Source organism: Argopecten irradians, chromosome 3 (assembly GCF_041381155.1).
Source record: "Argopecten irradians isolate NY chromosome 3, Ai_NY, whole genome shotgun sequence".
In the NCBI taxonomy this organism is placed as follows: Eukaryota; Metazoa; Mollusca; class Bivalvia; order Pectinida; family Pectinidae; genus Argopecten; species Argopecten irradians.
The window spans coordinates 70,787,364-70,813,699 of NC_091136.1; the positions used below are offsets into that span (position 1 = coordinate 70,787,364).

The 26,336-nt window shown below is 36.8% G+C and overlaps 1 protein-coding gene across 1 annotated transcript in view; it reads left to right on the plus strand.

The window, feature by feature from the left end:
• The window catches only part of LOC138319850 (uncharacterized), a 272,074-nt gene extending 251,654 nt beyond the window's left edge, over nucleotides 1-20,420 (plus strand). Inside the window, exons 28-29 of the mRNA XM_069262980.1 lie at nucleotides 9,734-16,616; nucleotides 17,161-20,420. Coding sequence (XP_069119081.1) covers nucleotides 9,734-16,616; nucleotides 17,161-17,497 — 7,220 coding nt within the window. The 3' untranslated portion in view covers nucleotides 17,498-20,420. The remainder of the gene's footprint in view (nucleotides 1-9,733; nucleotides 16,617-17,160) is intronic.
• The last annotated feature ends 5,916 nt before the right edge of the window (nucleotides 20,421-26,336 follow it).

Here is a 26,336-nt window from a genome sequence, read left to right on the forward strand (position 1 = left end):
GGTAGGCTGTTCATTGATTTTTATTTGAGGTCATGCTATATTATTGACAATGATCTTGATAGTCTGTATACATTGCTACTTTTCTTACAGAATGGCATGGTAAACATTGTAGGATTTACGACATTCTACGTGGTGTATAGGAATAAAGATTTACGACATTCTACCTGGTGTATAGGAAGGGTGTAAATTTTTAATCTACACTGCTACTTTAAAAAACCTCTTGGTTGTTCTCAAGGCTTAATGCATAGATGTCAACTCTAGCAAAGTGAAACACAATGTATTTTATTTCCAATGTACGTATTTATATGAAGTGACGTATTAGCCACTGCAGTGTATACATGTATACAAAGTTTGTACAATATAAGGCTATTGATTTCAAAAAGAAAAGTTATAATTTGCGTGCTTCAGTGAAAAGTTCCATTTGAATTCTGACACCAAATTTGTGCAATTCCTGACAAAATTCAATTGAGTAAATGTAATGGCTTTCCCCAGTACATCCCATGGTACCAGAGATAAAAAGACCAGTTAATATGTTATGCATGTGTAGTCTGTTGTGCTGGTGGGTACTGCTTTGTTAGGTAGGATCCCAACGGTAAATAATTAATTTACGCTCACCACAAAACCGAGGTATTGATCAAGTTAATAACTCCAGTTTATCACTGAATTTGACATGGATATTCTATAATGTTCATATTCTAGGAACGCAGTAATAGCCGTATTTCCAGATCTTTGATATTGTTTTCCTTTTTTCTAAACCTTGTTTATAGTGGGAGATATTTCAATAAGGATTACAGCTGCACTATGTAAGTCTGGCTATATGGTATTTGGTAATGACAATGTCCTTATAAGGATTACAGCTGCACTATGTAAGTCTGGCTGTATGGTATTTGGTAATGACAATATCCTTATAAGGATTACAGCTGCACTATGTAAGTCTGGCTATATGGTATTTGTAATGACAATATCCTTATAAGGATTACAGCTGCACTATGTAAGTCTGGCTATATGGTATTTGGTAATGACAATATCCTTATAAGGATTACAGCTGCACTATGTAAGTCTGGCTATATGGTATTTGGTAATGACAATGTCCTTATAAGGATTACAGCTGCACTATGTAAGTCTGGCTGTATGGTATTTGGTAATGACAATATCCTTATAAGGATTACAGCTGCACTATGTAAGTCTGGCTATATGGTATTTGTAATGACAATATCCTTATAAGGATTACAGCTGCACTATGTAAGTCTGGCTATATGGTATTTGGTAATGACAATATCCTTATAAGGATTACAGCTGCACTATGTAAGTCTGGCTATATGGTATTTGGTAATGACAATATCCTTATAAGGATTACAGCTGCACTATGTAAGTCTGGCTATATGGTATTTGGTAATGACAATGTCCGTATAAGGATTACAGCTGCACTATGTAAGTCTGGCTATATGGTATTTGTAATGACAATATCCTTATAAGGATTACAGCTGCACAATGTAAGTCTGGCTATATGGTATTTGGTAATGACAATGTCCGTATAAGGATTACAGCTGCACTATGTAAGTCTGGCTATATGGTATTTGGTAATGACAATGTCCTTATAAGGATTACAGCTGCACTATGTAAGTCTGGCTATATGGTATTTGGTAATGACAATGTCCTTATAAGGATTACAGCTGCACTATGTAAGTCTGGCTATATGGTATTTGGTAATGACAATGTCCTTATAAGGATTACAGCTGCACTATGTAAGTCTGGCTATATGGTATTTGGTAATGACAATGTCCTTATAAGGATTACAGCTGCACTATGTAAGTCTGGCTATATGGTATTTGGTAATGACAATGTCCTTATAAGGATTACAGCTGCACTATGTAAGTCTGGCTGTATGGTATTTGGTAATGACAATGTCCTTATAAGGATTACAGCTGCACTATGTAAGTCTGGCTATATGGTATTTGGTAATGACAATGTCCTTATAAGGATTACAGCTGCACTATGTAAGTCTGGCTATATGGTATTTGGTAATGACAATGTCCGTATAAGGATTACAGCTGCACTATGTAAGTCTGGCTATATGGTATTTGGTAATGACAATGTCCTTATAAGGATTACAGCTGCACTATGTAAGTCTGGCTGTATGGTATTTGGTAATGACAATGTCCTTATAAGGATTACAGCTGCACTATGTAAGTCTGGCTGTATGGTATTTGGTAATGACAATGTCCTTATAAGGATTACAGCTGCACTATGTAAGTCTGGCTATATGGTATTTGGTAATGACAATGTCCTTATAAGGATTACAGCTGCACTATGTAAGTCTGGCTATATGGTATTTGGTAATGACAATGCATGTCCTTAATGATTCCTTGTTATCTACCAACTGTAATACACCTTTAACCAAGCTCAATGCAGGTGGTTGTATCAAGCATTTATATACTTAGTTAGCAGATGTAATACCTAGGATTAAGGGTAAAAGTAGCCATGTTCATTAAAGTGAAATAACAGAGGAGCCTTCTTTTTACAGATTTATCTGTATAAATTAAATGTTTTCTTATTCAATCATTTTAGAATTCTATACCACCAGATTAAAGAAAAAAACAGTTTTCTTTACCTGCAGGGTTTTATTTTTTATTTCAATCTTCAGTTGGGTTTCATTATGATAATTATAAGATGGCAATTGTATTGGTGTATTGATGTCATTTCCATTCATTCAGCAATGACTTGAGCAAATACAGTTAAACTGGTTTGAAATAAGGACATGTATACACCACATATCCCTGGCCCATATAATGTCAGACTTTTATGTAGTTCACACAAGTGCTTTAGTGTGTTTGAAATGCAGGTTTGTACCTGTAGACAAACTTATAGCTCCTCTCTGTACAAACAGTCAATGTAGATCTTGTACATTCTGATGATATGATTACACATGTGTGTATAAGAGTTTAATCAGTTAATGTAGATCTTGTACATTCTGATAGTATGATTACACATGTGTGTGTGTAAGAGTTTAATCAGTCAATGTAGATATTGTACATTCTGATGATATGATTACACATGTGTGTGTGTAAGAGTTTAATCAGTTAATGTAGATATTGTACATTCTGATGATATGATTACACATGTGTGTGTAAGAGTTTAATCAGTTAATGTAGATCTTGTACATTCTGATAGTGTGATTACACATGTGTGTGTAAGAGTTTAATCAGTTAATGTAGATATTGTACATTCTGATGATATGATTACACATGTGTGTGTGTAAGAGTTTAATCAGTTAATGTAGATATTGTACATTCTGATGATATGATTACACATGAGTGTGTAAGAGTTTAATCAGTTAATGTAGATCTTGAACATTCTGATAGTGTGATTACACATGTGTGTGTAAGAGTTTAATCAGTTAATGTAGATCTTGTACATTCCGATAGTATGCTTACACATGTGTGTGTGTAAGAGTTTAATCAGTCAATGTAGATCTTGTACATTCTGATGATATGATTACACATGTGTAAGAGTTTAATCAGTCAATGTAGATCTTGTACATTCTGATGATATGATTACACATGTGTGTGTAAGAGTTTAATCAGTCAATGTAGATCTTGTACATTCTGATAGTATGATTACACATGTGTGTGTAAGAGTTTAATCAGTCAATGTAGATATTGTACATTGTGATGATATGATTACACATGTGTGTGTAAGAGTTTAATCAGTCAATGTAGATATTGTACATTGTGATGATATGATTACACATGTGTGTGTAAGAGTTTAATCAGTTAATGTAGATATTGTACATTCTGATGATATGATTACACATGTGTGTGTAAGAGTTTAATCAGTTAATGTAGATCTTGTACATTCTGATGATATGATTACACATGTGTGTGTAAGAGTTTAATCAGTCAATGTAGATATTGTACATTCTGATGATATGATTACACATGTGTGTGTAAGAGTTTAATCAGTCAATGTAGATATTGTACATTCTGATGATATGATTACACATGTGTGTGTAAGAGTTTAATCAGTCAATGTAGATATTGTACATTCTGATGATATGATTACACATGTGTTTGTAAGAGTTTAATCAGTCAATGTAGATATTGTACATTCTGATGATATGATTACACATGTGTGTGTAAGAGTTTAATCAGTCAATGTAGATATTGTACATTCTGATGATATGATTACACATGTGTGTGTAAGAGTTTAATCAGTCAATGTAGATATTGTACATTCTGATAGTATGATTACACATGTGTGTGTAAGAGTTTAATCAGTTAATGTAGATCTTGTACATTCTGATAGTATGATTACACATGTGTGTGTAAGAGTTTAATCAGTTAATGTAGATATTGAACATTCTGATGATATGATTACACATGTGTGTGTGTGTAAGAGTTTAATCAGTCAATGTAGATCTTGTACATTCTGATAGTATGATTACACATGTGTGTGTGTAAGAGTTTAATCAGTCAATGTAGATCTTGTACATTCTGATAGTATGATTACACATGTGTGTGTGTAAAGTTTAATCAGTCAATGTAGATCTTGTACATTCTGATGATATGATTACACATGTGTGTGTAAGAGTTTAATCAGTTAATGTAGATATTGTACATTCTGATGATATGATTACACATGTGTAAGAGTTTAATCAGTCAATGTAGATCTTGTACATTCTGATGATATGATTACACATGTGTGTGTAAGAGTTTAATCAGTTAATGTAGATATTGTACATTCTGATGATATGATTACACATGTGTAAGAGTTTAATCAGTCAATGTAGATCTTGTACATTCTGATGATATGATTACACATGTGTGTGTATGAGTTTAATCAGTTAATGTAGATCTTGTACATTCTGATGATATGATTACACATGTGTGTGTGTGTAAGAGTTTAATCAGTCAATGTAGATATTGTACATTCTGATGATATGATTACACATGTGTGTGTAAGAGTTTAATCACTCAATGTAGATCTTGTACATTCTGATGATATGATTACACATGTGTGTGTAAGAGTTTAATCAGTTAATGTAGATCTTGTATATTGTGATGATATGATTACACATGTGTGTGTAAGAGTTTAATCAGTCAATGTAGATATTGTACATTCTGATAGTGTGATTACACATGTGTGTGTAAGAGTTTAATCAGTTAATGTAGATCTTGAACATTCTGATAGTGTGATTACACATGTGTGTGTAAGAGTTTAAACAGTCAATGTAGATATTGTACATTCTGATGATATGATTACACATGTGTGTGTAAGAGTTTAATCAGTTAATGTAGATATTGTACATTCTGATGATATGATTACACATGTGTGTGTAAGAGTTTAATCAGTTAATGTATATCTTGTACATTCTGATAGTATGATTACACATGTGTGTGTAAGAGTTTAATCAGTCAATGTAGATCTTGTACATTCTGATGATATGATTACACATGTGTGTGTAAGAGTTTAATCAGTTAATGTAGATCTTGTACATTCTGATAGTATATGATTACACATGTGTGTATAAGAGTTTAATCAGTTAATGTAGATATTGAACATTCTGATGATATGATTACACATGTGTGTATAAGAGATTAATCAGTCAATGTAGATCTTCTACATTCTGATGATATGATTACACATGTGTGTGTAAGAGTTTAATCAGTCAATGTAGATCTTGTACATTCTGATGATATGATTACACATGTGTGTGTAAGAGTTTAATCAGTTAATGTAGATCTTGTACATTCTGATAGTATGATTACACATGTGTGTGTAAGAGTTTAATCAGTCAATGTAGATCTTGTACATTCTGATAGTATGATTACACATGTGTGTGTAAGAGTTTAATCAGTCAATGTAGATCTTGTACATTCTGATGATATGATTACACATGTGTGTGTAAGAGTTTAATCAGTTAATGTAGATCTTGTACATTCTGATGATATGATTACACATGTGTGTGTAAGAGTTTAATCAGTCAATGTAGATATTGTACATTCTGATGATATGATTACACATGTGTGTGTAAGAGTTTAATCAGTCAATGTAGATATTGTACATTCTGATAGTGTGATTACACATGTGTGTGTAAGAGTTTAATCAGTTAATGTAGATCTTGTACATTCTGATGATATGATTACACATGTGTGTGTAAGAGTTTAATCAGTCAATGTAGATATTGTACATTGTGATGATATGATTACACATGTGTGTGTAAGAGTTTAATCAGTCAATGTAGATATTGTACATTCTGATAGTGTGATTACACATGTGTGTGTAAGTGTTTAATCAGTTAATGTAGATCTTGAACATTCTGATAGTATGATTACACATGTGTGTGTAAGAGTTTAATCAGTCAATGTAGATATTGTACATTGTGATGATATGATTACACATGTGTGTGTAAGAGTTTAATCAGTTAATGTAGATCTTGTACATTCTGATAGTATGATTACACATGTGTGTGTAAGAGTTTAATCAGTTAATGTAGATCTTGTACATTCTGATGATATGATTACACATGTGTGTGTAAGAGTTTAATCAGTTAATGTAGATCTTGTACATTCTGATAGTATATGATTACACATGTGTGTATAAGAGTTTAATCAGTCAATGTAGATCTTGTACATTCTGATGATATGATTACACATGTGTGTGTGTATAAGAGTTTAATCAGTCAATGTAGATCTTGTACATTCTGATAGTGTGATTACACATGTGTGTGTAAGAGTTTAATCAGTCAATGTAGATCTTGAACATTCTGATAGTATGATTACACATGTGTGTGTGTAAGAGTTTAATCAGTCAATGTAGATCTTGTACATTCTGATGATATGATTACACATGTGTGTGTGTGTAAGAGTTTAATCAGTCAATGTAGATCTTGTACATTCTGATGATATCATTACACATGTGTAAGAGTTTAATCAGTCAATGTAGATCTTGTACATTCTGATGATATGATTACACATGTGTGTGTAAGAGTTTAATCAGTTAATGTAGATCTTGTACATTCTGATGATATGATTACACATGTGTGTGTAAGAGTTTAATCAGTTAATGTAGATCTTGTACATTCTGATGATATGATTACACATGTGTGTTTAAGAGTTTAATCAGTCAATGTAGATCTTGTACGTTCTGATAGTGTGATTACACATGTGTGTGTAAGAGTTTAATCAGTCAATGTAGATCTTGTACATTCTGATGATATGATTACACATGTGTGTGTGTGTAAGAGTTTAATCAGTCAATGTAGATATTGAACATTCTGATAGTATGATTACACATGTGTGTGTGTGTGTAAGAGTTTAATCAGTCAATGTAGATCTTGTACATTCTGATAGTATGATTACACATGTGTGTGTAAGAGTTTAATCAGTTAATGTAGATCTTGTACATTCTGATAGTATGATTACACATGTGTGTGTGTGTGTAAGAGTTTAATCAGTCAATGTAGATCTTGTACATTCTGATAGTGTGATTACACATGTGTGTGTAAGAGTTTAATCAGTCAATGTAGATCTTGTACATTCTGATGATATCATTACACATGTGTGTGTGTGTAAGAGTTTAATCAGTTAATGTAGATCTTGTACATTCTGATGATATCATTACACATGTGTGTGTAAGAGTTTAATCAGTTAATGTAGATCTTGTACATTCTGATGATATGATTACACATGTGTGTGTAAGAGTTTAATCAGTTAATGTAGATCTTGTACATTCTGATAGTGTGATTACACATGTGTGTGTAAGAGTTTAATCAATCAATGTAGATATTGAACATTCTGATGATATGATTACACGTGTGTGTAAGAGTTTAATCAGTCAATGTAGATATTGAACATTCTGATGATATGATTACACATGTGTGTGTGTTTAAGAGTTTAATCAGTCAATGTAGATCTTGTACATTCTGATGATATGATTACACATGTGTGTGTGTAAGAGTTTAATCAGTCAATGTAGATCTTGTACATTCTGATGATATGATTACACATGTGTGTGTAAGAGTTTAATCAGTTAATGTAGATCTTGTACATTCTGATAGTATGATTACACATGTGTGTATAAGAGTTTAATCAGTCAATGTAGATCTTGTACATTCTGATAGTATGATTACACATGTGTGTGTAAGAGATTAATCAGTCAATGTAGATCTTCTACATTCTGATGATATGATTACACATGTGTGTATAAGAGTTTAATCAGTCAATGTAGATCTTGTACATTCTGATGATATGATTACACATGTGTGTGTTTAAGAGTTTAATCAGTCAATGTAGATATTGTACATTCTGATGATATGATTACACATGTGTGTATAAGAGTTTAATCAGTTAATGTAGATCTTGTACATTCTGATAGTGTGATTACACATGTGTGTGTAAGAGTTTAATCAGTCAATGTAGATCTTGTACATTCTGATGATATGATTACACATGTGTGTGTAAGAGTTTAATCAGTTAATGTAGATCTTGTACATTCTGATGATATGATTACACATGTGTGTGTGTGTAAGAGTTTAATCAGTCAATGTAGATCTTGTACATTCTGATAGTATGATTACACATGTGTGTGTGTGTAAGAGTTTAATCAGTCAATGTAGATCTTGTACATTCTGATGATATGATTACACATGTGTGTGTATGAGTTTAATCAGTTAATGTAGATCTTGTACATTCTGATGATATGATTACACATGTGTGTGTGTGTAAGAGTTTAATCAGTCAATGTAGATCTTGTACATTCTGATGATATGATTACACATGTGTGTGTATGAGTTTAATCAGTTAATGTAGATCTTGTACATTCTGATAGTATGATTACACACGTGTGTGTGTGTACGAGTTTAATCAGTCAATGTAGATCTTGTACATTCTGATGATATCATTACACATGTGATTGACAAAGAGATTGACAAACGGCCAGTAATAAGTCTTTATTCGGTTATTAATGTTATTCATTCTCTTGTACATTTCAAAGCCTCAATTCATACATTCTCATATTTTGATGGTATGTTGAAGGCTTTCTCCCATTCTAGTCTCAGGCATAAAATATATTTACAGACTTAATATATAGGTCTTCGAATACATACTCGGAACAAATCATGGTTATGTTGCCAAGTTATGTAATCAACGTGTGCAGTATTCAGTTTGACAATTAAACCACTGTTTGTTGATTATGATGTGGGAATTTAAATGTAGCCACAAACTATATATTATTCATTTTAAAATTAGATGAGAATTTCTATACATCTTGGTGTGTATATATAGGCGATTGGAGAAATATGTGTTAGTATACAGAATTAGAATGTATAAGTCTATGTGTGAGTTCTCGATGTAATAAGGATTTGGATTAATTGACTTTTGAAGGTGTGTATATCGGGTGAATTATTTAGATGTATATATACATACAGGTATGCAAATCTCCTGAATGCGTTGGCACATTTCTGTTCTGGGTACTGATAAACACATTGATATCTGTATGTAGTGCTCTCAGATCAATACTGCATTACAGTTTTATGTCATTAGGTAAAATTGTGTACAGCTTCAGTTGAGTACAGTGATAGTGGGGCTTACTATATATATACTTATCATTAACTAAATATTTCTGCTGATATATATAGGTAGAGTTTTGTTTATAGATTTAGAAAAAAACCAACGTTTCTGTAGAATGGATTAGCTGTATTACTCACGGCGGTTTTTGCATTATTATTTTGCAGGAAATTTGTCAAAGCCATCGTCCCGCCCTGACTCAGCCTCTAAACGAAGACGAAGAATTATAAAGTCCAAGTCAGATCGTCGGTCAAACTTGAAAGCGCCTAGTTCTGAGGACTATGTTAACACTGAAAGTGACGATGTTTGTTCTGATGATTCCCACCCACACAAGGGCGAGATAAATAATGATGTGAAGCAAGATAGCTTCGACCAGAGTGATTATTCCGTGACTTATAGTGACTTTGCTCAACAGCTGTCGTTAGCTTTAGATGGACACGACAGTCACTACACATGTAAATGTGCAGAAAATAGTGAGGAATTAGGTGACCAGGCTGTGGATATCAAACCGGAAGAATTCAATATGGAAGGGCACTACATCAATGGTTTTACAAATAATGATGAAGAAAAGAGTAAGGGTGCTATTCCAAAGAAGAAAAATAAACATTTTAGAAAAAGGACTAGTTATGGGTCTAGTACAAGTGATTTGGAGAATGACATTCGGCCTTCTTCAAGGACACCGTCAGAAACACGCGATATGGAACAACAGACAGATGTTAGCTGGTTAGAAGTTCCAGAAATGTCTACATCCAGACAAAGGTCGCCAGTATTGAATATTTCTCCTATGAGTGTGTGGAACTCGGGGGACAGAGGGATAAAGGCTTCCAACGGTCCTCATGGGTCGGGTGGTGTCAATGTAACAATGGACAGTAGGCACATCAAAAAGTCTAAACGAACAAAACCAGTTAAATTAGAGTGTTCGCAGCCAGATGTGTGGTCAGCAGGGACATGGGTAGAGGATTATGCGTCTAGTGGAAAACTGGATGCAGAGTTTTCATCTGATTCTGAGGATGACCATGCATATGTTATGGAAACTGAGGTGTTCTCTCCTCAATCACCGAGTGCTTGTGATAAGTTCTTTGATGATGGTGATTCAGCTGACACTAAAGAAGATTCTGTGAAATATTATGTGACAATTAATGAAGAAAATACAAACATAAGCTACAATATTGATAGGACTGAATATAAAACCTATTCTTTGAGAAGTCAGATTCAGCCAAATGAACAAATGATGAGTATTCCTGAAAGTATAAACATCAATCTGACATCAACAAACTCTCACACATCAGAGAGTAGACATGCATCCTCCAGTTCACAACGTATCCATCTAAATAACCAAACTTCACTTCCGGACCACAATGTGCTGGTTTCGGAGAGAACATTTCGCTGTGTACATGAAGCAGCGAGAGATGAAGAAGACGTTATGGAGAGACATTTCGAAGAGGAATCTACGTCATCTTATTTAGAATTCTGTCAAGGGACCAGCACTCCTCACCCAACTCACGTTTCCGTGGAGACAGGCGACATAAATAAAAATGATGTCTTGTCTCCTCGGGAATCTGATACTACCTCCGATTATGGAACAATGATAATGGACAACAGGCGTGACTATACATCCTTTACCCTGGACTCTGGAGACGAGGAAATGTCTCAGGCCAGTGGCTACAAATCGCACCCAGATAACCAGGATGCCAGTCCCCTTGAAGATAAAGTGTTTGATATCCCTAATGACGACCTACTACTTGCAGAAACGAGGAATGTGCCTACAGTTATGACAGAAGACGTGGATTCGATTTCACATAACGGACAGCAGTTGTGTCCATCCAAACAAATTACAAAAAGGAATATTGTTGCTGGAACTCAGCAACTTCCATGTGAACCGGAGTTGATATCAAATGTAATCTCCAGTGAACAAGTTGATCATCTCTCGGATGAAAGTTCTGATGTAGAAATTAATCACTTTGTGAAAGCTGAGACCGTTCCACATTCAGAAAATGTCGCTGAACAAGTGTTGGATGCCTTTGCTCGTATGTCTTCCCTAACAGGAGCTAATATGGAAGACAGTGATGTGTTATCAGTTTCTTTAGACCGACTTCAAGGGCCAGAAAGTGTTAGTTCTGACTCGTCAATCTACAAAACTCCACAGCAATCTCCAAGAGACTATGAAGAAGGGAATACTGGTGCACTTGAAAATATAGTAATTCCTGACCACCCTCAGTCTCCTCGGCTATCTGATGGGCATAGGGGGGAACCATTAAACTTAATATCAACATCCCCACCTAAAGCAGAACAAAGAACAGTATCTGTCACCACGGATCCCCTGGCTGGTCCCTTCGTAAGGAGGAGGACGGTTGATGAAAGTAGTGTCAGGGAAGATCTCAAACGGGAACTTCAGCAAAAACTTGCCCGACTTCAAAAACATGTAAGAAGTCGGAGTGACTCGGCAATTAGCTCTGATTATACTGATGGTGACTCGACTTCTGTATCTCCACGGGGAAGCAGACTGTACGAGTCTGACAAGACTTTAAGAGGAGGGCCTTTCTTGGACCAGGCAGATAGGAGGTACCCAGAAGACATCCGCGTCATGGTAACACAGACAAGAACACCATTTGATCCGTCGGCTGCTGGACAGTCATTCTCATCCACAGTCAATAGACTGTTAGACATTGATAACAAAAAACCAAAAAAATCTCCCCTTAAGGACTCAGGAAATGTGTTTGATGACTCCGACATAGGAGATCAGGTTGAGGATGCTATTGTTCCTGTAAAAGCCGAGAAGAAAGAATTCAGTAATTTTGTTCTTGCAGACAATGAAGATAGCAATTGTGATAATGATATAACTCAAAGTGTTATTTCCGACTCTAGGTCACTTTCGCCTGGTGAGTTAGTGTTAAGTCCATCATCATCTGGAGACATTTTCGAAAGTGTAGGATCTGGGTCTTCAGACCTAGAGGAGGTGTACAGAATCAATGCTAGTGGAATTGAAGCAAACGATGAAGATGACGGTGTGGTGCCCAGGTCGTTACCTGGCACACAAAGATCGGTGAGAAAGGAGAAGTCGCCCTCCATGTCGGACATTGCAGATCTTCGATGTGATAGAGATTTAAAACGATCTATGTCTGAGGCCAATGTAGATGACTTTGAGGAGATTTCGTCTTCAGATGGTTCAAATGACAGTATTGTGTTTGTATTTATGGGCCAGTCACATACTTCAGAAAGCATGGAGAAACTTCAAAATGAGTACAATCCACTACCGTTTGGAAACGATTCGGAACCAGTATATAAACCCTTGGAATCAAGTCAATTACAGTTTGAGGACATGCCACCTAGAAATGAGGAGCAAATCCCAGAACTTCGTATCAAAGATAAAATGATATTAGAATCGAAAGAGATATTGAAGCCTTCAAGAAGTCCTGACCACACCGGTGAGTGCGGATATAATAACTACGACGAGGAGGATAACGAACCTTTGAGACACAAATTCGGTATTGATGAGACTGTTCTTCCTATTCCTGTTAGATCTGTCTCATCTGACAACATTCCAAAACAAACTGTCTCGAATCTGATTGTCCACCGATCACGATCCACAGACCTCTTGGAGACAAATACTTCAGAAAACCCCAATGATCCTATTAACAACGAGGGCATATTTCCCCCCAATGTTAGTTCCGACTTTTGGGACAACGAACACGAATACCAAGGCAACATCGTCGTCATCGAAGAATATTACTCTGACGACAACGACTCTAAAAAGACCACAAGTGACGTGAATTTGGACAGATCGGAAGATCGATTTATAGACGAGGAGCATATGACGGAGACGACAGAGGAGATCACTTATTCTGAACTAATTCCATCACAAGCTCACAAACACCGGATTATTCCCTCTAGTGATGTCAATTATAGCGGTAATATCGATAATAGTGATGAGTTAGATCGGGAAGGACAAAATGTGGCTGAATCAAGCACTTTTGCAGCGCCAGGACCTGTTGACAAATCGGACCGTCAAGGGTTAACTCTTAACTTCACTGCTTCGGGAAATCGTCAACCAGATAGTGGAACTCACAGATGTTTGACAGAGGCAGGTACTCAAACAGAGGATTTCTCCAAAAATCAGGAATCACAAGTCCTGCCAGCTCTGGCTTCTCCATATCGAGCACAAAGTACAGGCAACATCAACCCTGTTGACAGTTCAATTATTTTAACACTTCCAGAGAGCACAGAAAACTGGGAGAACCTATCGCATATGGTTATTGAATCAACAGCATTAATCAATAATATTAACCAAGATATTCAGGGTGTCCATACAAACCCTAGATCTTCTGGAGAAGTGCAGAGTACTTCCCCTCTAACAAGCCGTCCCAAGCCAGTCAACAAACAGAATAACCCCGACATAGTGGCACACGATGATGCTACTCAAACAACAGGTTCACTGACAGATCTCCACAATCTTGCGATACAAACTGATGAGGAATGGATATCTTTCGACAGAGAAGATTCACCAAGCAGCAATGATTCTACCCAGACGGACACGGATATCACCAGGCCGAGAGAGTTGTCAGAAACTGAAACAACAGATATCATCCCATTGACGGTAGAGCTTCCTGTTGACTATGACAGGGTTTTCCCACCTGAGACTTCGAAGGAGATGTATTGTCAAACATCACCTGATACAACAGTTGACACAGTTGATAGTTCTATGCAAACTGACGAATTTGAAAAAGTCCTTTCTAGGCTTAGTCATGCACTGAAGAATGAAGGTAGTGAACCGGAGGGAATTGAAGAGGAAATTAGAGTTTCTTCTATTGGTAGCGTCAATGCCCAGAAAACTCTGAAATTGTCATCTGGTCATATCACGTCTTGTGTCGAAGATCAAGCTGCCATTGAAAGCAAAACGGCTGAGCATCATTTGCGTAAATACAATACAAAGCAGGATCAGACACAAACTGTTATTATTGAGAGGCAGAGCGTTATAGAAACGGAGACAAACGTCCCAGACATGGACGTGACTAATGCTGAAATGGAGGCTCTTAAAGCTGAACATATTAAGATGATGGATTCTCTCAAGAAAGCAGCTGAAGGCAGAAAAATTAGGACACAGGAATTGAAAACTAGACTGGAAAAACAGACGAATCTTGAAAACCAGCCTGGTAAAACACCTGAACCAAAATCTGGAAAATCGTCAAAGGAGACATTACATGGACCTCCTACAGAGGCAATAGAGGAGCTGATTTTACCTGTTAAAGAAACCGATCAGCAAAGTTCAGTACCGTCAATCGCCTCCGAGATAGATTCACACAGAAGTACTCAAGTATCGAGGTTGGACTCACTGAGTAGTTTAACATCAGAAGGAACTCTACTAGGTGAGGAAGTTTCTTATTTTCTTAGTGACGAATGTGATGGTAGACTCTATACGTACAAGGAAGGCTTCAGGTCTGGTGCTGAGAATAAAACACTGCTCGCTCGAAATAATATGACTAATGAACCAGTTGAAGACAAACTCAGTGATAGGGAAGGATCTCCTCAGTTGCAAACTCCTCCCAATTCGCCCACCGCCTTGAGAAATGATGAAACGAAACACTCGCAATATCAAAACACACAACCTTACCGCAGGTCACCAGAGGTACAACCCAACTATTTGGCCTTGCTAAAAACTAAAACCCCTGTTACATACGTTAGGGAGACTTCTGGGAAGATCAGTACTGGTGTCGAGGTATCTGTGGACAGCTCTGATGACTTTACACAGACAGATCTACAGGCTCTCAAACTCGATCTTGAGGAATTCAATATCGATAGTACCACACACTCCGAAACACGAACAGTTCGTTCTAAATCAAATCCTTCAATAAAATCTGAATTATCAAGACTTCAAAAGGAAAGAGTTGAAATCATTGAACTGCTTTCGATGAATTATCTGCCCGCCAGTTTAACGGTAGAACTGTTGGAAGCTAAACTAAACTACTGCATTGGTCAGACAGACACACTGCTTAAGACCCTTGAGGAGACATGGGACAGAACAGATATAATAATTACAGATGAACACCATCACACTGACATCACACGGGAATACGTCACCAACTACCGACATGACCTACAGAAATCCAAATGGGATATTCAAGTATGCAAAGAGAAAATGAATCGTGGTTTAAAACACGGAGCTGGCCGGGGAAGAACTAGGACACGGAATAGAGATATTGCCAAATGGAAGCGCCTGGAAGAAATTGAAGCCTTTAAGGCCGAGAGGTTCATGGAACAACAAAACTATGAAAGAGCAAGAAGCATTAGTCCTCTAAAGAAAGTGTCACCTTGTGAAAACGAAAGGCATTCACGTAGTGCTAGTCCGTCTTCGTTAGAGACCTCGCCGCGGCTGATGACACCGAAGCAACATAGAGACCACCTCGTTGATTTGAGGCGCACATTGGTAGAAGTTATAGAAAGAGATGAAAATGCATACAGAGCAAGTAGATCTTGCTCGCCACAGCTCAGTCATTACGATGACACAGACAGAATGTTTAGTCCTCGGAGTTCTTCGTATAACTGTTCACCTCAAACATCACCTATTCATGTACGCCACTCGCCACATGCTAGTCAGGAACATCATTACATGCCACGGATACCAATATCACCACGAGCGTCACCAGAACGTCATTATTCTCCTTCTTCTTCTCCAGAACATCAGCGTTATAGGACATATTATGATAGCACCAATAGCCTGGTAGTACCAGACCAGTATACACTGACGTCGTCCCCTAGAAGTTACTCTTATAGTCCAGCTAGGACACACGCGCAGATAAGATCTGACTTGTACAATGGAACATCTCTCTCTTCTCGTGTCACTAGCACATCTCCACAGCGAACTCAATCTACCCCTCGAAAAACCCATTTCGACTATGACGGGGTTCAGGATCGTGAGTCGAGGAGCAATGACCAATCAAACGCCTTTCAGGACACACGCGACCTATTTAGAGATATGCAGGAAGCCCGGATGCAGAACCAACAGGAGATTGCCCGAGCACAGAACACACTTCTGCATAGTGCAAGAAACTACAGGTATGTGGTAGATCGTACACTATTATTAGCTATCATTGTCGTTATCCCCCGCGAAACGCGTTTGCGATGGATATTAATTGGGCTCCGTCCGTCCGTCTGTGCCTCCGTTGGTGCTTTTCCGGACTAAAGCTCCAAACACCGTCCAACTTAGATTCTTGAAACTTTCTGTATATATCATTCTAGTGCCCTACTTGTGCCTTTTGCTATTGGGTACCTTTCGATGTTTTTGTTACCGAGTAGTTAGAATCACGAAATTACGGTTTACTTTCGTTTTCGGTTATAATTTCAAAATCGTGTAAGTGAGCTCTATGAAACTTTTTGTAAACTTTCTAGTTTTGTTTTTTTACTATTGGGGACCTCCCGACAGTTTCTCAGTTACTAGATACTACAGAAACATTCAAATATGATACAACACGAATCACCAATCTCTATCAAGATAGGCAACCATGAAATACATATAGGTTCTACATCAAAATAAATACTACTGCAGAATTTATGAAATACTTGAATGTAACAATGTATCGCTGTTATTTCTGTTATACAGTGGTATGCGATCCAGGACAAGCTCGAATGCTAGCTCCCGCCGGTCGTACAGCTGCTATAGAGACTATGCGCGGGACCTTATAGAGGGCGGCCAGAGATCTATACACGGTGTAGTCAGTGGAAGTTATGAACTGTATGATGACAGTACACCACATGTCAGGGCAGTTGTATCCCCTCCATCATCAATCGTGTCGGATCTAGAATCCTTACCGGATTCTGTTCTTAGTGAACAATATGCTGGGCGTATAATTAACACCGATCCTTTGAGAACTCGACCCATCAACTCAACTGACATAAAGTCACGAATTCGGAAACAGCGGAGGATTCCCACCACGTGATCATGACAAAACAATTGGTAGTCTTGTCAGCATCACAACACCAAATCTCAGGGCATGTCGCTGTCATTAGACCAGATACCCTAATATTATATTGGATAACCATACAAACAACTGTTTATAGAAATAATGTGACGCTGAACTCAACCAGAAAAGTGTGTTTAATAAAGAAGATCGTATACTCGACATGTCGTAGAGGATCGTGACGGGTGATTTTGATGTGATACATGTAATAGCGGATTATGATGTATCCATGGATGTCTGTGATATTATTGGTGCCAAAGTTGAATGTCGGACGGGTTATAATGTAAGGACTGATTCTAAGTAATTAGTATTTCATGATAAACAGCATTCCTTAACTGTATGGATGATTACTGATGTATTTCTTCATGGATTGATAGCAAAGGAATTAGTTGATTGTGAAATTTGTGTAATTACAAAGGAATTAGTTGGTGTGAGATTGGTGTAATAACAAGTTATGTATCTGATGTGTGTAATTACAAAGGAATTAGTTGGTGTAAGATTGGTGTAATTACAAGTTATATATCTGATGTGTGTAATTACAAGTTATGTATCTGATGTGTGTAATTACAAAGGAATTAGTTGATGTGAGATTGGTGTAATAACAAGTTATGTATCTGATGTGTGTAATTACAAAGGAGTTAGTTTGTGTAAGATTGGTGTAATTACAAGTTATGTATCTGAAGTGTGTAATTACAAAGGAGTTAGTTGGTGTGAGATTGGTGTAATTACAAGTTATATATCTGATTTGTGTAATTACAAAGGAATTAGTTTGTGTGAGATTGGTGTAATTACAAGTTATGTATCTGATGTGTGTAATTACAAGTTATGTATCTGATATGTGTAATTACAAGTTATGTATCTGATGTGTGTAATTACAAAGGAATTAGTTGATGTGAGATTGGTGTAATTACAAGTTATGTATCTGATATGTGTAATTACAAAGGAGTTAGTTTGTGTAAGATTGGTGTAATTACAAGTTATGTATCTGATGTGTGTAATTACAAGTTATGTATCTGATGTGTGTAATTACAAGTTATGTATCTGATGTGTGTAATTACAAAGGAATTAGTTGGTGTGAGATTGGTGTAATTACAAGTTATGTATCTGATGTGTGTAATTACAAGTTATGTATCTGATGTGTGTAATTACAAAGGAATTAGTTGGTGTGAGATTGGTGTGATTACAAGTTATGTATCTGATGTGTGTAATTACAAGTTATGTATCTGATGTGTGTAATTACAAGTTATGTATCTGATGTGTGTAATTACAAAGGAACTAGTTGGTGTGAGATTGGTGTAATTACAAGTTATGTATCTGATGTGTGTAATTACAAGTTATGTATCTGATGTGTGTAATTACAAAGGAATTAGTTGGTGTGAGATTGGTGTAATTACAAGTTATGTATCTGATGTGTGTAATTACAAAGGAATTAGTTGGTGTGAGATTGGTGTAATAACAAGTTATGTATCTGAAGTGTGCAATTACAAGTTATGTATCTGATGTGTGTAATTACAAAGGAATTAGTTTGTGTGAGATTGGTGTAATTACAAAGGAATTAGTTGGTGTAAGATTGGTGTAATAACAAGTTATGTATCTGATGTGTGTAATTACAAAGGAATTAGTTTGTGTGAGATTGGTGTAATTACAAAGGAATTAGTTGGTGTGAGATTGGTGTAATTACAAGTTATATATCTGATGTGTGTAATTACAAAGGAATTAGTTGGTGTGAGATTGGTGTGATTACAAGTTATGTATCTGATGTGTGTAATTACAAGTTATGTATTTGATATGTGTAATTACAAGTTATGTATCTGATGTGTGTAATTACAAGCTATGTATCTGAAGTGTGTAATTACAAAGGAATTAGTTGGTGTGAGATTGGTGTAATTACAAGTTATGTATCTGAAGTGTGCAATTACAAGTTATGTATCTGATGTGTGTAATTACAAGTAATGTATCTGAAGTGTGTAATTACAAGTTATGTATCTGATGTGTGTAATTACAAAGGAATTAGTTGGTGTTAGGTTGGTGTAATTACAAGTTATGTATCTGATGTGTGTAATTACAAAGGAATTAGTTGGTGTGAGATTGGTGTAATAACAAGTTATGTATCTGAAGTGTGCAATTACAAGTTATGTATCTGATGTGTGTAATTACAAGTTATGTATCTGATATGTGTAATTACAAGTTATGTATCTGATGTGTGTAATTACAAGTTAATTATCTGATGTGTGTAATTACAAAGGAAATAGTTGGTGTAATTACAAGTTATGTATCTGATGTGTGTAATTACAAGTGTTTATCTGATGTGTGTAATTACAAGTTATGTATCTGAAGTGTGTAATTACAAAGGAATTAGTTGTTGTGAGATTGGTGTAATTACAAGTCATGTATCTGTTGTGTGTAATTACAAGTTATGTATTTGATGTGTGTAATTACAAAGGAATTAGTTGGTGTGAGATTGGTGTAATTACAAGTTATGTATCTGAAGTGTGTAATTACAAGTTATGTATCTGATGTGTGTAATTACAAGTTATGTATCTGATGTGTGTAATTACAAGTTATGTATCTGATGTGTGTAATTACAAAGGAATTAGTTGATGTGAGATTGGTGTAATTACAAAGGAATTAGTTGGTGTGAGATTGGTGTAATAACAAGTTATGTATCTGATGTGTGTAATTACAAAGGAATTAGTTTGTGTGAGATTGGTGTAATTACAAAGGAATTAGTTGATGTGAGATTGGTGTAATTACAAAGGAATTAGTTGGTGTGAGATTGGTGTAATTACAAGTTATGTATCTGATGTGTGTAATTACAAAGGAATTAGTTGATGTGAGATTGGTGTAATTACAAGTTATATATCTGATGTGTGTAATTACAAAGGAATTAGTTGGTGTGAGATTGGTGTAATTACAAGTTATGTATCTGATGTGTGTAATTACAAAGGAATTAGTTGGTGTGAAATTGGTGTAATTACAAGTTATGTATCTGATGTGTGTTATTACAAAGGAATTAGTTTGTGTGAGAAAAAAAAGAGGTACTGTATTTGGTGCGATGTTAGTTAGAGATTTATGGTGTAAATGTAGTTACAAACAATTACGGAATTTGATGCTGGCGAAAGACATGTGTAAATGTGTAATTAGAGTTGATTATTGTATCGACTATAAAGAGATTGATGGTGTTAATGTGTAATAACAGGTAATGACTATTTGATGGTTGTGAGAGATTTGTGATACAGGCATGCTATTTCTGTAGGTAACAATGGCTGTATTTGGTATGTTATAGAAGTACAATAATGCGTGTGGTGTATACTAGTATATTATATGATACATTGTAACCAGTCCTCCCTTTATTAATCATTATAAACGTATACTAGAAGATATGTCAGGATTTTGTATCATTATAATGTTTTGTTAAATCTTTTTTGTTTTACATTTTTATAGTCTGATATACTTAGTTGACTAACTTTCGATGATAAATTATTTATCAGTGTCTAAACAGTTTATTTAGATTCCGTCCTTCTACGTGAAATACCAGATCAGGTTTTTAGTCATTTGGTGTGCGATACAATATAACGCCTAGTCAGAGCAATGATTGTGATAAGTCGGATAAAACATTATCAAGTTGACGAGAGTTATCTCCCTTGGCACGACGTTACAGCTATTATAAATTTAGATTGACGAACTTGCCGGGTAATACCTCTTGTCTGGTAATGAATACTTTTTAGACACACATGAACATGTCAGTGGGTTTCACAAGGGATGGGATACACACCTGGGTCACAAGGGATGGGATACACACCTGGGTCACAAGGGATGGGTTAGACACCTGTCAGTGGGGTTCACAAGGGATGGGATACACACCTGTCAGTGGGATTCACAAGGGATGGGATACACACCTGTCAGTGGGGTTCACAAGGGATGGGATACACACCTGTCAGTGGGGTTCACAAGGGATGGGATACACACCTGTCAGTGGGGTTCACAAGGGATGGGATACACACCTGTCAGTGGGGTTCACAAGGGATGGGATACACACCTGTCAGTGGGGTTCACAAGGGATGGGATACACACCTGTCAGTGGGATTCACAAGGGATGGGATACACACCTGTCAGTGGGGTTCACACAAGGGATGGGATACACACCTGGGTCACAAGGGATGGTAACACTGGTTCACAAGGGATGGGTAGACACCTGTCAGTGGGGTTCACAAGGGATGGGATACACACCTGTCAGTGGGGTCACAAGGGATGGGATACACACCTGTCAGTGGGTTCACAAGGGATGGGATACACACCTGTCAGTGGGGTTCACAAGGGATGGGATACACACCTGTCAGTGGGGTTCACAAGGGATGGGATACACACCTGTCAGTGGGGTTCACAAGGGATGGGATACACACCTGTCAGTGGGGTTCACAAGGGATGGGATACACACCTGTCAGTGGGGTTCACAAGGGATGGGATACACACCTGTCAGTGGGGTTCACAAGGATGGGATACACACCTGTCAGTGGGGTTCACAAGGGATGGGATACACACCTGTCAGTGGGGTTCACAAGGGATGGGATACACACTGTCAGTGGGTTCACAAGGGATGGGATACACACCTGTCAGTGGGGTTCACAAGGGATGGGATACACACCTGTCAGTGGGGTTCACAAGGGATGGGATACACACCTGTCAGTGGGGTTCACAAGGGATGGGATACACACCTGTCAGTGGGGTCACAAGGGATGGGATACACACCTGTCAGTGGGGTTCACAAGGGATGGGATACACACCTGTCAGTGGGGTTCACAAGGGATGGGATACACACCTGTCAGTGGGGTTCACAAGGGATGGGATACACACCTGTCAGTGGGGTTCACAAGGGATGGGATACACACCTGTCAGTGGGGTTCACAAGGGATGGGATACACACCTGTCAGTGGGGTTCACAAGGGATGGGATACACACCTGTCAGTGGGTTCACAAGGGATGGGATACACACCTGTCAGTGGGGTTCACAAGGGATGGGATACACACCTGTCAGTGGGGTTCACAAGGGATGGGATACACACCTGTCAGTGGGTTCACAAGGGATGGGATACACACCTGTCAGTGGGGTTCACAAGGGATGGGATACACACCTGTCAGTGGGGTCACAAGGGATGGGATACACACCTGTCAGTGGGGTCACAAGGGATGGGATACACACCTGTCAGTGGGGTCACAAGGGATGGGATACACACCTGTCAGTGGGGTTCACAAGGGATGGGATACACACCTGTCAGTGGGGTTCACAAGGGATGGGATACACACCTGTCAGTGGGGTTCACAAGGGATGGGATACACACCTGTCAGTGGGGTTCACAAGGGATGGGATACACACCTGTCAGTGGGGTCACAAGGGATGGGATACACACCTGGGTCACAAGGGATGGGATACACACCTGTCAGTGGGGTCACAAGGGATGGGATACACACCTGGGTCACAAGGGATGGGATACACACCTGTCAGTGGGGTCACAAGGGATGAGATACTGGGCTTCTTTATAAGTAGGGACGAGTGTTTGGTATAGAAATCATCGATCGATTCTCTTCTGTACTGCTGATGATATAAATCTTTTACTTTCTCAATATTTAGAAATAGTTCTATAACGTTGATTATAGGGCTATGCTTTTCGTTACCCTGCTTTAGCTGTAAGATCTGTCCTCGACCCAGTTCATGCTAGGCAGCATCGTTTGGTGCCTTTTTGTGTTATAAATATTTAAGTTCTCTTATACATGGAAGTTGTTTTACTAGGCGATTGTTTAAGTATATAGTGTTTTTACGATAACTGATATATTTTTACATTAACCATCACGATCACTTAATATAAACGGCATTTAACTGTGAATAGCAGATATTTATACGATATTTTTGTAAGATCACGATGTATCACAAACATATCACGTTATATTTGTACTCGTTCATCATCTTCATTCATTTTAAAATATATCATCAATAAAAAACAAATATACAAGTTATAGCAAGACTCATCTTGTCTTTTTGATGCTGTGAAACAGCATTCTTAGGTACGCTCGGCGAGCCTGTGCACATCAAAACAATGAAACTTCTCCGCGATGAAAATTAAAAGTTGTTTTGTTCATTTCACGTAATACTTGATGGTATGAAAAATAAAACCTCAATATTCAAAACTACAGACATTGAATTTGTACATACATATACACCATGGATGGAGTGTTTTAAGTGTTCAGTTGAGACTCTATGATATTGGTATTACTCCGATATAGTAGTCTCCCGAAAATCACGAACAACGCCTTCTTCGCCGTCTTCCTCCGCGACAGACTTTCGGTGGATTTTGGATTGTGTATGTTTATTTAAATTTTACGTAATTCATGCTACTGATCGATTATTGTAATCCAAATGTTAGGAAGGTTACTACAAAAGAAAGTTGGACTCGCCTTGTCATTCTAACTATTCTGAACAAGACTCACTTTTGTCATTATTAATTGGTGTCTAATCAATGACTCACTTTCTTATTTACTATTCACCGTTTCATTTCCTCTATCAACTAATGTCTTTTAACTATTTACCTTAGGATTCCTCCTATCAAAAGTCTTTTTAGACTTTCACCTAACAAACTATTTTACCTTATCAAGACTCGCCTTGTCTTTTATTTCTTCAAGATCTCATTTGTCTTTTTACTATTACCTTTTTTCTAATCAAGACTCGCACTGTTATATCTATTTTATTCATTCCTAAATCAAGACTCACTTTGTCATTTTTTACTATTCACCTTTCATTCTCTATCAAGATACTAGTCCTTGTCTTTTTAACTATTTAGCCTTTTATTCCTCATCTATCAAGACTCAACCTTGTAAACCTTTTAGTTCATTCACTTATATCAAGACTCTCTTCTTGTCTTTTTTACAACTACATTCCTCTATCAAATGGACTCACTTTGTCTTTTTACTATTCCCTCTCATTCCTCTATGACAGACTCGCCTTGTCAATTAAATATTTACCTTCTAAATATTCTCTATAAAACTTTGACTCAACTTTCTTAATTTTCATTGGAAGTTATCAAGGTGATCTCCTTTGTGCTTTTACTATTTAATTACACTTTTATAAGTACTCAGACTTTGATTACTAACCGCTCATACTTTGATCCTTATTCGTACCAAATATTTAATTAGTTCTTGTGAACTTGGAAGGCGGCTAACAAATCGCTTCACTATGTAAACTTGGTAAGTTGTGTGTGACATAAATTTAGATTCTTTTTGGCTTTCATTAATAGAAAGTACTGACATATTTGATTTCTGTATTCATGTTACTTTAAAGTTGTGTTTGTTATCAAATGATATAGTAAACACCAGTTCCGCTAATATTGTTAGACAAACTCACTTGCAATCTAACGTTAGCCTTTAATAATGTATAGTTCACCTAGGAGACCTAGTTGTGCATACTTGCTTATGTACCATTGAAAATAGATCCGCCAGGCACGTTTCCTTTTAAACCATAGATTGCATATATCTATGTTTCCCTATCGCTATTATTCAGATTTCTTAACATAGATTTGTCTCCCTTATGTTTATCCTAGGGCCCTGTATTGTGATTGTATCATCGACATTTTGTTGTTGAATCAACGGATTTGGCCATTCTTTGAAAAGGGGTTCTTGGGATTTTTGTTATTCAAATTTCCACCGATATATTGCTCAGAAAGTATACGGGATCTGTCAATGTGTATTTGCCATATGTTTTAATAACGACATAGTACTGTTGTTAAGATTTGATTTGATGCTAACAAGTTTTTGCCAGGCAATCATGGGTTCTAATGAAGAAGCTGGGCACCATGCATATTTCTTTAGGAACAGAAGTATTTCAAATGGATTCTTTTCAAATTCACCCTTTAGTTAAGGCTGGGCCGCCCATTTTGTGTTTTTGTGGGGCTTGCCCATTATCAACAGATTCTGCGACCAATAAGAGTTCTATGATAGGCTTTATTTTCACCTTACTTTGTGGTAAACTTCGTGAAGCGAATCAAGTTCCGAAATTTTCATAGAAGTACTTTAACTAGTGCTATTTCCAGATTTCCACTTTGCATCAACTGAATTGTCTTTTTAAGAAATGTTCAAATTTATTCTGTATTTCATGGAGATCATACACTAGTGGAGCATTTTTATGCATACATGGGATGGTGTTGGGTATATTAATTTTTCGGATAAAAGACTAATTGACGCCCAGTTGCATCAAGATTGTGAGCCTGGTTTCCGTTACGTTTTGTTCAATTTGTTCAACTCGATCATTGGATACAGATTTAGAATCATTCCATGAACATGCTCACAATTCATAGACATTCTTAACGACAAATGGCGTCATGCCATCCTTGATGGGTATGATAAAGTATTGGTCTTTTTGGATTACATGCCTCTAGGTTCACTTTGGAATCTATCTTACTGCGATCAAGTAGTGGCCCTTCCTGACAATCATTTGGAATTTCTTCTCTAACCAATTTAAGTGAGTCTGTATGCTATCGAAGTAGTTTTGTTGATTAGCTTATATTCACCTTGTTTTTGTGATAAGTGTCTAAACTCGAATTATGTTCATAGAACAATTATCAAATTTAAGTGTTATATGGATTACCAATCTATATAGCATTCTCCCAGCAACTAGTTTTACATTGAGTTGTACATCTATTTCGGTGAACATAAAGTTATATTCACCATAGCAATTGGAATTACTTTGATTGCCTATGCATTCATACTATGTTGATTTATGTTTCAGAGGGTCCCTTTGGTTTATATTTACCTTTTCTTCCCTTTATAACTA